The sequence below is a fragment of the Siniperca chuatsi genome, linkage group LG9 (assembly GCF_020085105.1).
Source record: "Siniperca chuatsi isolate FFG_IHB_CAS linkage group LG9, ASM2008510v1, whole genome shotgun sequence".
Lineage (NCBI taxonomy): Eukaryota > Metazoa > Chordata > Actinopteri > Centrarchiformes > Sinipercidae > Siniperca > Siniperca chuatsi.
The window spans coordinates 20,871,807-20,885,267 of record NC_058050.1 but is presented as its reverse complement, the minus strand read 5'-3'; the positions used below and the strand labels follow the sequence as shown (position 1 = coordinate 20,885,267).

At 40.4% G+C, this 13,461-nt stretch overlaps 1 protein-coding gene across 1 annotated transcript in view; it reads left to right on the top strand.

Annotated features, from left to right (window-relative positions):
* Positions 1–13,461, top strand: part of LOC122881640 (eukaryotic translation initiation factor 3 subunit H) — a 56,525-nt gene that overhangs the window by 6,494 nt on the left and 36,570 nt on the right. The window contains exon 2 of the mRNA XM_044208090.1: positions 369–525. Coding sequence (XP_044064025.1) covers positions 369–525 — 157 coding nt within the window. The remainder of the gene's footprint in view (positions 1–368; positions 526–13,461) is intronic.

Here is a 13,461-nt window from a genome sequence, read left to right as displayed (position 1 = left end):
GAACAGAAAAGGGAATACCACAAATCTGCAGCAAGAGGGACAAAAAACCCCAAGCAGCTTGTGAAGAAACATCTCAACCAAACTAACCCCAGCACAAAATAATGAGCACAAATCAACATGATGAGCAGAGATGCAATTGAATTGGATAACATAAATCAAAGGGTGATAAAATACAATAACAAGAAATGCTGTAACAGCCACAAAATGCACAAACAATAGGCACGATAAATAAATTAGCCCCGGTTCAGAAAATGAAATCATTTTTCAGAAACTGTTATTGAAAGAAGGGTAAAGCCTCCTTTCCTCCCTCTCTACCTCTATTCTGTTGTGGTACTTTGATACAGTGATTGCTCTTTCTGTTTTCACAGGTGGTGCTGAAGATTATCAAGCACTACCAGGAAGAGGGCCAGGGCAGCGAGGTGGTTCAGGGCGTCCTGCTGGGCCTGGTAGTCGACGACCGGCTGGAGATCACCAACTGCTTCCCCTTCCCCCAGCACACTGAGGATGATGCAGACTTTGATGAAGGTAACTGAGAGCAGTATTCCCTTTCTGTTTATTCTATTGATCGACTGCTGCAGCTGGAAACATGCACACACCCATACCCACAAAATCCCATCACAACAGAGTTTGAAATGAATACCTGTTAAGCACCAAATACCAGTAAACCTTGTCTTTAGTGGATGGAGTGATGGGGTCTACTGTGACTATGGTCAGTAACAAGGAGGCTTTTGTCTTTGCATATTCTCAAATGATGAAACTGCACTAAAGATTGCTTTTTTGTCATTTATATTCTACTGAATGCCGGGATGAATTGCAAATTTGGATGAACAAGTTTTTAATTAGCACTGAGCACTTGAGTTGACATACCAAATGGCACTGAAAATATTAAGTTGGAAAATTTCTGTGAACAAAATTGTTTCGGTTGGAGAAACTTTGTAGTTAGTATTATTTAATTTGACCATGTCCTTGACAGGTGAGCTGAAAAGTGAATTTCAGACATTGCATCAAACTATTTCATTAAAAAAAGCAATAAAAGTACCAACAGAAGCAACTGGTTCTTGAATCCTACCGGAACTGGTCCTTACAGCAAAACTGTGGCTCAGAACAAAGATTACCCACAACTCCCAAAACTAGGAGTTTGACAGCAAGTAATATAATGCTAACTTGTGTGTTAGTTCACACAATGTATTTTTAAGAGAGAGGCTGGGGATTACCATTCTTAGCCCACTAAAATGCCACAAACTTGAAAAAAAAAACAGACTATCAAGGCTAGGAGTCAAGGTACAGTCATATCAACAACTCACTGAATGTTGTGTGTTTTCTTGGCGGTGTGAACGTAAGATGTCCCCAGGCACAGTGTTAAGGACAATGCCGACTTTTAACTAAGCTAACTAGGTGCTGGGTGTCCTACACTGTCAGTGCCAGGGTTGATGTGCGAGGGTAGTGGTGCAGGGATGGAATGGCTCCAGTGTTTACGTTACAGGTGGGTGGTGCGAACGTGCACAGGATTTGATTTAGTCTCCGCACATGTACACTTTTCCTTTCCCCACCCGCCAGCTTTCGTATCAAAGGATGCCATGTCCTCTGACCTTAGCCCTTCTCCTATCAAGCTTTGTTGTTAACCGCTCCTTGTTACCGCTACAAGTCAGACTGAAGGATAGGAAGGTGAGCAGATGCGGGAAAAGGAGGAAAGGGAGAAAATCCTGCTCTACCAGGCCTCCACTGCTAACGAGCAACTGTCTAAAATTCTGCAAGATACACAAGCGCCAATGGGGGCTAAAGGTTGTTAGTGTCATGGCTTGTTGTGTTGTTGACTTTTGATGTGCTGGATTTTCCATCTGTCACTCCCTTTAAGTTAACAAGGGCTTCAGTGAGTAGCACCTTGCCATGAAGCCTAGGAAAATTTACAGAGCTACAACTGATTTCCTCTCAACAGGGCTTTGATCCAGCTGCAACATGTAACAGACTTCAGGTTATCTGTCACCAAATTCAAAATGGAAATGTGTTGGGAGTCATTCATGTTGTGTGTGCTGTTTGTTGTTGAAATTATTTTGAACTGAGAACAGTACAGCATAAAGTAGATGACTGTAGACTACAGAATGCTTCTATCTATGCTTACAAAGTGTTTGCAGAAAGAAGTTTATGCTACACTAAAGATATTATCTACTAAATCACAGCTATGGTATGAGAATTACTTGGAGGAGTAAAATTATCACACAGAATAAAACTGTACATTTGGTCATTTTGTTCTCCTACTTCAGCCTGAATTGTCTACCCACGCACACAGCTGACCAGCCAGACCACTTTTTCTATCTCAGTTCAATTCAAATGGGCTTTATTGGCATGGGAAACAGATGTTAACATTGCCAAAGAATGTGTGAAATAAAAACATAAACAGAAATGATATATTAGAATATAAACAGATAAGAAGATGATGATGGCAATAATAATAATAATAATAAAACAATGTTGACTTGCAGTAAAAAATACAAATACAAGTAAGTGAAAACTACATAAACATCTATTTTTTGAGAGTTTGTGTGTCTAGGTCATTCACTGTTCCTCAGGTTGTGGCATGTTGATACATATTGGGAAGCAAGATATGCCCTGGCTGCTCCTCCTTGTAGGAAATTTTGAGAGGTCATTTAGCTCTTCTTTCTTCTTGCTTCTTATTTTATTGAATGTTGTAAATTGTAGGAGAAAGTGCATATCTGTCTCAACCTCACCAGTCAAACTATTCTGTTTTCTTTTGGTTGCCAGGATTTTCTGTCTTCCTTTTTCGATTGCCAGTTTGTGGTCACTGAGCCTGTACTTGGTTAGGATCTGTCTCTGCTTTCTATCTCTCACAGTAGAGAGAGATTCTGCCAATTCATAATCTCTTTTTACGGCCAGATACCATTCTGATGTACTTTGGCTTTTAGTTTCTTCTTTCCAATGTTCCAAATAGATTTCTTTACATTGCGTTATAATTTGGTTTACTCTGATTGGTGTTTGGAAAGCAGTGTTGTTGTGAGACTGGTCAGAGTGTGTCTGAGAGGGGCAGTTAGTCTCATCAGCAACTGACATAGGGGACTCTTTTCTGGGCTCAGCTCTTGGGTTTGGAGGGCTTTGGAATGGAGGGTGTCTAGGGGGCTGGATTTAAGGTGATTACATGCATTTGTTGGTGTTTTTCTGTGTACATGTAAAATGTATTTGCAGATTTCTGCATGTAAAGATTCTGTTGGATGTGTGTCCCAACGGGTATAGCTATGATGACTGAGTGGACCCCATACTTCACTGCCATACAGCGCAATGGCCTGGATGACACTGTCAAATATTTTAAGCCAAATTTTAATTGGAATTTGGAAATTATAAAATGTTCTCTTAATTGCATTTAGAGCTCTTCATGCTTTTTGTTTTAGTGCATTCACTGCCATGTTGAAACTCCCTGATGCTGTTATGGTTATACCAAGGTAGGTATAACTCATACTGTGTTCTATGATATGATTATTTATGGTAAACTGGTATTTCTTCTCCTGACATCTAGGGCGTTTAATGAAAAATCATGACATTAGTTTTCTTCATATTTCACATTGTAAGACGATTTGGATCTATTGATCTTTCCAGTATCTTGGACAGGGCATAAAAAATTTAGGACCAGTAACCCCAGAGCCCCGGGCAAATCCAGAATGTATGAACTTGTTTTGCAGGTGCGTTTTAACATCTTTTATCCATCGATTGATGATTCATGTAGGCTATCTTTGAAATTTGTGCCTTAGACAGATGAAGTCTGTGTACCATCTTGAATTGTATCAGGCCATGCCTGGCACATATTGTTGAGTAGTGTATTGTTGAATATATCTGACCACTCAACATCTGAAAATTGTACATTCAGATCAGCCTGCCGCGCTTCTGTCAAAGCAACAATGTGCTCTCGAGATACCATATTTATCCCTGAGCTGGTCGAATGAGGCAAAAACATCTGACATGTACAGATCCTTAATGAGACAATAGCCATCTCACTCCAGACCAAGAAGGAGTCATTATTAAGAGAGGGGGCAAACTGATGATTTGCCACAATCAGGGCACAGAAACCAGCCTGCCTGCCAGCCAAAGTGTTTCCACACCTGAGCCCAAATAAGTAGAGACTGGTGGACTAAGGGGGCAGTGGAAGGGTGGTGTGGTGCGATAGGCATTGCTGAATACAACAAACCTGGGAGGGATGTTGGCAGGCAAGCGTCAGCCCCCATCTGTACGCAGGCAGGGCTCCATCGTTGGCGTAGGTTTAAAGCCAGTATGCCAAGGCTCTCGGGTTACCTGCCCAACAGTATAACTGGAAATGTAGTAAAGCCATACCACCCATTGATCTAGGTCTTTGCAGAAATTCCTTATGGATGCGAGACGGTTAAAGTCAGAGATAATCTTATTGAGATGCGAAAAAAAAAAAGATTTGTTAGGGAAGGTAAGTATAGTTTGGAACAAGTATAACAATTTGGGCAAAGTGTTAATTTTAATTAGATTAATTCTGCCTGCTAATGAGTGAGGAAGCATAGACCATTTGTCGAAAGCCACTTTAGTGCGCTCCAAAAGAGGAGCAAAATGAAGCTTAAAGAGGTCAGAGATCCCTCAAGCTACAACTACTCCCAGGTAAGTAAAGTTGTCAGTGGTCACCTTAAAAGGATAGGAATTAAAGGGGAATGATTGTGCAGCAGAGTTGATGGAAAAAGCTCACTCTTTGAAACATTGATCTTATATCTAGAAAGTTTGCTAAAGTGACCTAGTGCAGTCATAATGTGGGGTATAGTTATTGTTATAGCATATAACGATAACTTGTGTTCCCTTCCCGCTCTTGATATGCCACGACTCTCAGGTGAGGAACGTAGTGAGATCGCAAGAGGCTCAACAGCTATCGCAAAAAGGGGGAAGATCGGCAACCTTGCCTCGTACCATGTTGTGTTGGGAAATATTGGGAATTAATATTATTAGTGCGCTCAGAAGACATTGGGGACTTATATACTCATGTTACCTATGATATGATTTTTGGACTAAATCCAAATCTCTAGACTCTGAAAAAGGTAACCCCATTCAACCCTATCAAACTCCTTTTCAGAATCTAGAGCGATAATTCCCTTCGGTAGGGATTGATTGGGATCTGAGGAATGTGTGATATTTAAAGGCCAACAAATATTAAAAACAGAGAGGCGGTTTTTATAAAACCAGCTTGGTCTGGTGAAATAATAGAATGTAGGGTGGACTCTAGGCGATGAGCCAAGACTTTAACCAGTACTTTACAATCCACATTGAGGAGCGATACAGGACAAATGACCCACAACTAACAACTTATTCTTTTACAGTAGAACAGAAATAGAAGCCTGATAGAAAGTTGATGGAGGGTGGCCCTCGACAAAGGATTCCTCAGACAGACTGGTAGCAACTTGTCCCCAAATCTCTTTGAAAATTCAACAGAACATCCATCCGGTCCTGGAGCTTTTGCATATTGTAAAGGGCTGCTCTGATTTCCTCCATAAACAAAGGTTCTTCCAATTGTTCCAAGAATGATTCACTTACTTGAGATAAATGTATGCTCTGAAAAAACGAATCGAGTTTAGAAGGGTCATGGTCCACCTCAGAATTGTAGAGAGAGAAATAAAATCTTTTGAACTCATTAATCTCCTTCTCATCACTAGAAAGCTGACAATCGTATTTATGGATGCTTGTGATCAGAGTAGAGGCTGTAGACTGTCTAATCTGTTGGGTGACAAATTTGGGTGTCCGCCTTATCTGATATTCATACAGGCTAGAGCAAGATTGAAGGAGTAGCTGTTCTGTATAGTGGGTGGTCATCAAGTCAAACTGTCTGCAGAGTTGACTTCTTCTTGAAAAGTTCAGTGGTAGGAGCAGTTGAGTACTTATAGTCCAATTGTTGAATTTGGTCAGAGTGATCATTAACATGCTGCCAAAACGCCAAGGGTGCCGAGTAACTTTCTTTGGAAAGGATATTTGCAATACCACAGGTCGATGGTCAGAAATGACAATGCCTTCATACCTGCAATCCCTAACTAAGGTTAACAACTGGCTATCAATTATAAAATAATCAATGCAAGAATAGGAATGATGCAGAGGGGAGAAAAATTAGTAATGTAAATTAGTAATGTCTTGAATCAGGATATAGGAAACGCCAGGGATCAGACATATTATACATCTGTAGAAAGGAATTAATAGTCTTTGCTGATCTTATGTTATAGGGTGTGTTAGAAGAGCAATCCAATACTGAGTGTAACACACAGTTGAAGTCACCCTCTAGAATAAGCCTGTGTGTGTTTTAAGTAACACAATGCCTCCCACTCAAAAAATAAATAAATAAAAAATGACCACTCCCCAAAAAAGAGGTATGAAGCCCTGAAAACACAACTCCATTGCGCTGCCATACGAAGAACAAAAACACTGCTCGTTATAAGTTTCAGTAGTCACAACTAAAAAAAACTAAACTAAGCTACCCACCATCAATGTCCAAATATAAACATCAGCTTGTGATACAATAGGAAACACCAAAGAAAAACACGTAGCAGTCTCCTCAGAAATGAGGAAAGGAACTGACCTTTTTAAGCTAACTGACCAAATGTAAACATACTGGTACGTAACTTGGCTGAGACTGGGTCCAAACAGACAGTGCAGTCCACCTTTTGCTGGTGATGTGTATAAATGTCCATCCAAATACATCCCACAGAATTTTCCTTTCTTCTTCTAATTGTCCATAAATTAAGTACAACAAAACTCAGGAGAACAAAATAACAAACTAATAATAATAATAATAATAATAATAACAATAATAATAATAATAGCTTTCAATTATTGCCTTAAACTAGGAGGAGTTGCAGTAGGGCCCGGTGTTCTTTGGAAGTAGTTGGTCACATTGCATTGTTGTTACCAGTGCTGGGTCCACAGCTTCTGGGAGTAAAGTTTCAATCAGCACTTCATTATTCTGTACCATGCTACCTTTTCTTCTGGAAGTGGATGGCCTGAAGTAGGTATATGATTGGGAAACTTTGCAAGAGAGGGGAGGGGCAGGCAGACAGAGACACACACACACACACACACACACACACACACACACACACACACACACACACACACACTGTTACACCACATGCACATATACACTCCAGAGGCACAGAAGGATATTTGGCCAACATTTTTTGACAGTTGTATCAATTTTTGATGAATTTCTCTTGGATCTGTGTTTGTGTATTACTTCAGCCCTATCTCTGACTATTGTATTGACTTTCTGATATATATCAGTTAATCGTTACACCCTTAGATAAATCTTAAGATTCGGGTCTAGAAAGACTCATCAGAGCAACACGCACTCTCTTCACCTCCAATCAGGCACCCTAGACACGTTTAACTTCCAAGGTCTGCATGTGTGGCTACATCTCACTGTGCTGTGTGTTTGCCTGAAAGTGTGTGTGTGTGTGTGTGTGTGTGTTTGCATACCTGAATCATCTTACACTGATAGAATTATTCTCCAATCTATCTCTAAAGGAAAGATGGACAGGATTGGCAGCTACGTGACAGTGTGTTTTTGTGTGGGGGTGTGTGTGTTTTAGAGCAAGCACGTCTGTGTGTGTGTGTGTCTGCGTGTGTGTGTGTGTGTGTGTGTCTGCTATGCTGCTTTTTCATCAACAGGTGCCAGTGTGGAGCTGTACTTGCAGGACAGTCAGTGGTAGCAAATGTGACCAATATGAGTGAGAAAAAGATAGAGAAAGAGAGTAATCTAGCGCAAGCAGCAGAATCAGCCTCAGATAAAACCTTGGCTGAACCCCCACCCTCCTATTTCCCATGTCCTTGCATACTCTGTCCTTGTATCATTGAAAAAAATGTATGGAGAGAGATATGTAGAACTGTAGGCAGCTATTCTCTAGACAGTTTGTGCACTACAGGCACACAAATAGCATGTTAATAAGGTACTTTGGCTCTCTTTTGTTGTATCAGCGATAATACAAAGAAGAGCTGTTCTGGTACAGAGAAATTATTAGGAACGGAGGCATACGGGAAATTTACATCAGACCTTGTAAGGTAGTAATTGTGACCCTCTCCTCTCCTGACACACACAAAAAACACACCCTCCACTGTGATTTTCCAGATTCAGGAGAGGTGTTATGTTTCAGTTGTGAAAAGGATTTGTTACATAAGAGTAGAATTGCAATAACATAAGATTTCATATTAAGATTACATTTTTGAGTGAGGGCGTTGCTAGTACTGCGGATCACACTGAGAATCAACACTCAACTCTGCCGCGTTCGGTTCATTGTTTGCATGTGCCGGTCCTTATGGTTGGCTCCTTATGGCTCTTACCAGCCTCTGCACTCTGTCAACACATAGTGTACATTTATTGAAAATGTCACTGCACTTCCAAGTTTTGTGTGTGTGGGCATTTATTTTTTTCTGGTTTCATCCTTGCACGTTCTGCCATGCACCTGTATATTTTTATACAGGTCTACAAAGATTTGTTTTCAATTTTTTTATACTCTCACCAACCACTATCAAAAAAACCCCAAAAAACTGTGGGCAGCTGCTCCCAACTTACAAGCTCATGCAAACAGATTGCACACTGCACAAAGTTTACTGCCCAGTTCCAAATAGCATAGAAATGACGTAAGTGGCTGGGAAAAAAGAGCCCATCTAGCTAGCCACGGAGATCCAGATATTTTTCAATGGTGGTGGACTAGGTAAATTATCACAACTAGACCATACATCATGACACTGGAACCTGTTTCTTTTAACTGTGTAAGATACCTCTAATCCCAAGGTTTAACTGTTAACTCTATTTATTTATGTGATATATTTTGGATAGATCTGACTTAAAAAAAGGTGAACACTAAAAAAAACTCAAACAACTGATGAAGGGTGACTCACAGGCTTATAAAGCATGATTGGGTTGCCTGTTTGACTCGTAAAGAGGGATTATATCAAACTAACCGTTGCTCAGTACCACTTTTGGTAAGTATATTTGATATTCAGCCCATGTCACTAGTATTCAGCAGCAGGAGGAGGTATAATGAAGGTAGAACAAAATTAGCCTGCTCTTTCTCTCCCTTCACCCTCCACTACTTTTCTCCGTACTCCTCTCCCTCTTTTTCCCTCCTTTTTTTCTCTAACTCACTGCAGGTAAGGGAGCTGCCTCCGCCCTTCTCTCCGACCATTTTCCTTCTTGCTTCTCTGCAATCACTGACTCTGCGTCCTTCCTTCACTACATTTCTTCATCCCTTCTTTTATCTTTCTCTTCCTTCATTCTGCACCACATTGTCCGCTTCTACCCCTGAATCCTCCTACCATCCCTTCTAAAACCATAGGAGGATTAATAAAGCAACATTCTGTTGGAGAGAGAAATTATGTAAGCACCCAACCAATGTCCTGTTGGGGTCATGTCCCCGAAATGAAGCATTCATTTTATGAAAATTGTGTACTTAAATAGCTAGGAATGGCTTTCCATATTCTTTTTTGGAAGAAAGCAATGCATTGATGCCAATGCAGAGAAAATTGAATATTTGGAGTAGTTATTGTGCCTCTGCTTTGAGGGAATGCCCCCCGGGGTGAAGGTAACCACACCGACAAAATAAATTGATGGTAGTGCTTGACTTCATATAAAGACGTACACATTAAATATTATGTGTATGTCTGTGTACATATGTGTGTGGGGTTTCTTCCCCTTGAAATTAACTTTTTTTAACTGCACAGCACTTCCTTCTGGCTATCCTGCAGCCCCATGCCAAGCGGCTCGCTCTCTGCCCAACACAGGTGGTAGGGGCTGCCAAGCCCCCTGTCTGGGCTCGCATCATGCCTCACATTGGCCCAGAAGATGGGAACCGTTGTTACACTGGTGAAACAAACAGGTTTTAAGGGTGCTTGTTTTGCAATGTGTCCTGTTTTCAGTAATTAGAGATGTGTTTTTGCGGGTAGGCCCCTCAGTCAACACATGGTCTTTACTTGGTAAAGGAGCGTTTCATTTGGACATTTGACATGACAACATATAACACGGTTGTAGCTATTCCAGTCCTAACAAGACACTTAATTAAAAGAGCATTGAAAGTTACTCTTGATGTATAAACAACCTGTAGTCATTAACAAGGTTGATTTTGCTGATTGGCAGCCTCTTTTCAGTTTATTTGTTGTTTATGTCACTCCTGCTGCCACTGAATTCCTCAGCAAACCAATTAGCTGCACAACTTAAGATTCAAGTGATTATGATTGGGCTATGAGATAGAGAAAATGCCTCCCTGCGAGGGAAATCTGGCTGCTGAGACTAAAGCATAAAAGGAACTGAATGACTAAAGAAGTCCTTCCAAAATTCTCTCTCTCTCTTTTCATGAACATTGTTAAAAAGGATTTAGTATCATAAACACAGTTGTCTTATCAGGGACACAATATGTTAATAACATGTCAGTATTTGCTATCATTTACACATTCAGTGATTTCACTAGTGCTTTTACTCATTGTTTAGTGAAAAGTTATCAGACCCACAAATGTTGAACTTTACAAATCCTCTTTAAGAAGCAATACTTTGTATGGGTGTGTCTGCCTATGTTCTTGAAACTTCCTAAGGGCCTCAAAATGGCTCTATTTAAGGGCCCTGCACACCTATGTTACATCCCCACAGGTGCTTTTCCTTATTTTGCCTGATTAAACCTCTTCTCAATGTGGGTGTGTATACTGTGCTTGATTGACACCTCCTGGACCCGCTGGTTAGTTTTGTTGCATCTTTTAGGGTGGAACAAATTGTATTTTCACCATTTATATACCATACCAATTATGGTGACCTCACGCCACTTTCAGCCAAGCTTCACCCAACTTCAACCTGAGCAGAGGCCTAATCAAACAGACTAAGTGTAATACCTGTATGGTTGTGCAGGGGGAAAAAATACTATTAGCAGTCCAGTTGTAGGCAAAACCTTTGTATTCATCTGTATTACAAATAGTCTGTTTTGCTAACACCCAATATAACACAACCTCTGCAGGAAAAAAATGACATCTTTGCAAATTTTACTTCAATTAGCTTATTTAACAGGTGGGGAAAAGTGGCATGTACAAAGGCATGTACAACCTCCCCTTCTTGCAACCTGTTAAGTCTTTGTGTTCTTGCTTTAGGATAATGTTTCACTTGCTTGTAGAATACGTCAAGTCTAGAAATATTCTTATCTTGTCTTACATGCACTGTATGATTGAGCTCTAACAGATTTTTAGTTGAATTCAAGTCTGGGGATCATTTATTGTTAAATTGGAGGCATGTTTAGGATCATTGTTTTATTGCAACATCCAACCTTGTTTCCGCCTCGTGTCTTTTTGCCATTAGCTTTTTTGATTTGTTGGTACTTACTCCACTGTTAAAAATTAGAGTCCATTCTTCCTTCTCTCTGAACAATAGACAATAGACATTCTGACTTGTCAAACACAGGTGTAGGTAATGACATTAATCGTGGCTGCATTCCATTTATTGGTGTTTCAGGTCCAAGGCCCTGCAGTTGTGCTTGCTGGCTCACTGGTATGGTGTACTGGAACCTAAATGGAACCGAGCAATCGTTAATGTTATTAGTTACACCTTTTGCTTTTGATGCTGTGACAAGTCAAAATGTGTGCCGTGAGAAAGGTTGGTACCTTCTATGCCTCTGGCTGCCACATAACTCGAAAGCATAATGAATCCACTGCAATATTTAAGGTTTGCAAAGTCCTTTTTTCAAAATGCTTCTTTCGTTTTTGCCAGCCATACATTTTGTGATTGTGGCCAAAGAGCACAATTTTTGTTTCATCAGTCTGAAGCATTTTTCTCCAAAAAGCCTCTTCTTGATCCAAGTGTTGTGTTGCATACTGAAGGCAAGGGTGCCTATGCAGCTGTAAAGGGTCAGCTGTATCAAGTTAAATGTGTGACAGTAGTGAGTGTTAGGGAGGTGAAGCAGGCCCCTCAAGCCATTGCCAGACAAAATGACACCTCAAATGAGTTGAGTACCCATTCCTAATAGCGATTCTCATACTTGTGCTTGTGTTGGCTGATCTATTCAGTGAAGTACTTGGTATTGGCTCTGTGATAGTGCCATTGGTGCACCACAAGCAAATGATTAGTGCAATGAAAAGAGCTGTGCCTGAATTACTGTTACAGCTCCCTTTGTCAATCTTCAGTCTGATCTTCTGCTGCTAAGAAAGCTCACTTCTTAACTGTAGAATAAATACAAATTAAACATTTCTTTATTTATTCTTTTCTAAGACGTGTTTATGATGTAGTATTTAGCAGACACAGGCTAATATCTACTGCCAATGTCCTGCTCTTCTCCCAACCCACCTGTTTTTCAGACAACATTTTAAAAGATCTCTGAATGTTTTCCTTGTGAGAAATACCAACATATAACATATGACGATAGCCAGCCTAGGTTTAGACCATTAATTAACATCCATTTAACTAGCTGCAAATATTAGCTAGCCTAGTCGACTGAGCCCAGCTGTTATGCTCTCTGCAAAAAGGACAGAACACACTACCTGGTAGGCATAGTCTTCAATAGATATCTGCTTCAAATATTTGTTAAAGGGACAGTTCACCCCAAATCAAAAATACATATTTTTCCTCTTACCTATAGTGCTGTTTATCCATCTAGATCCATCTATTTTGTTGTGAGTTGTCGAGTTTTGGAGATACCGGCCCTAGAGCTGTCTGCATTTTTTTAATACACTGGGACTATATAGCACTTGGCTTGTGGTGCTCAAAGCGCCAAAAACACATTTGGAAAACTCAACAACAATGTCTCTTTCCAGAAATCATGAACCAGTTACTCAGAATAATCCACAGATTTGTTGTGAGCAGTTTCATGTAGGAACTTTTTTTTCTACCAGTAGTTCCTACATGAAACTACTCACAACAAGGTCTGGATTATCTTGAGATGAATAGCACTACAGGTAAGAGGAAAAATATGTATTTTGGATTTTGGGGTGAACTGTCTGTTTTAAGTTAATTATACACATGCTTAGCCTTGGTTTTTCTGCCCATGTCACAGTAGTGATAGTGCCCTGATAGAGGGAAAACAGAGCACTTGGTGTAGGGAACTCATATTTAGCATTGTGGATATCTTCAGCTCTCCTTAACTGACTGTGGCAGGAAAGCTGCACCATCTGCTTCAGATTCTTTTGGCTCTTCTCCATCCATCATTGTCCATCCAATGGTCCTTGACACCTCCATTGAATATTCTCTTCCCCTTGAGATTTTAGATGATTGCAGTCTCCTTGCCTTCACTTTATCCTCCCATCCATTCTTATGGACCCTTTGGTCTGCAGCAGATGTTTTCATTATTTATAAGCTAGCTACCTTGCTCTTTGTGATATCAAAGAAACCAACTTTGAAATGGTCTCAAAGCCAGGCTGAACTGTACTTGGTCAAGAGTTAACCTGTGCCCATTCTCCAGTAGAGCTTTGTTGCATGGATAGTTCAAAGGTGCTCATCAA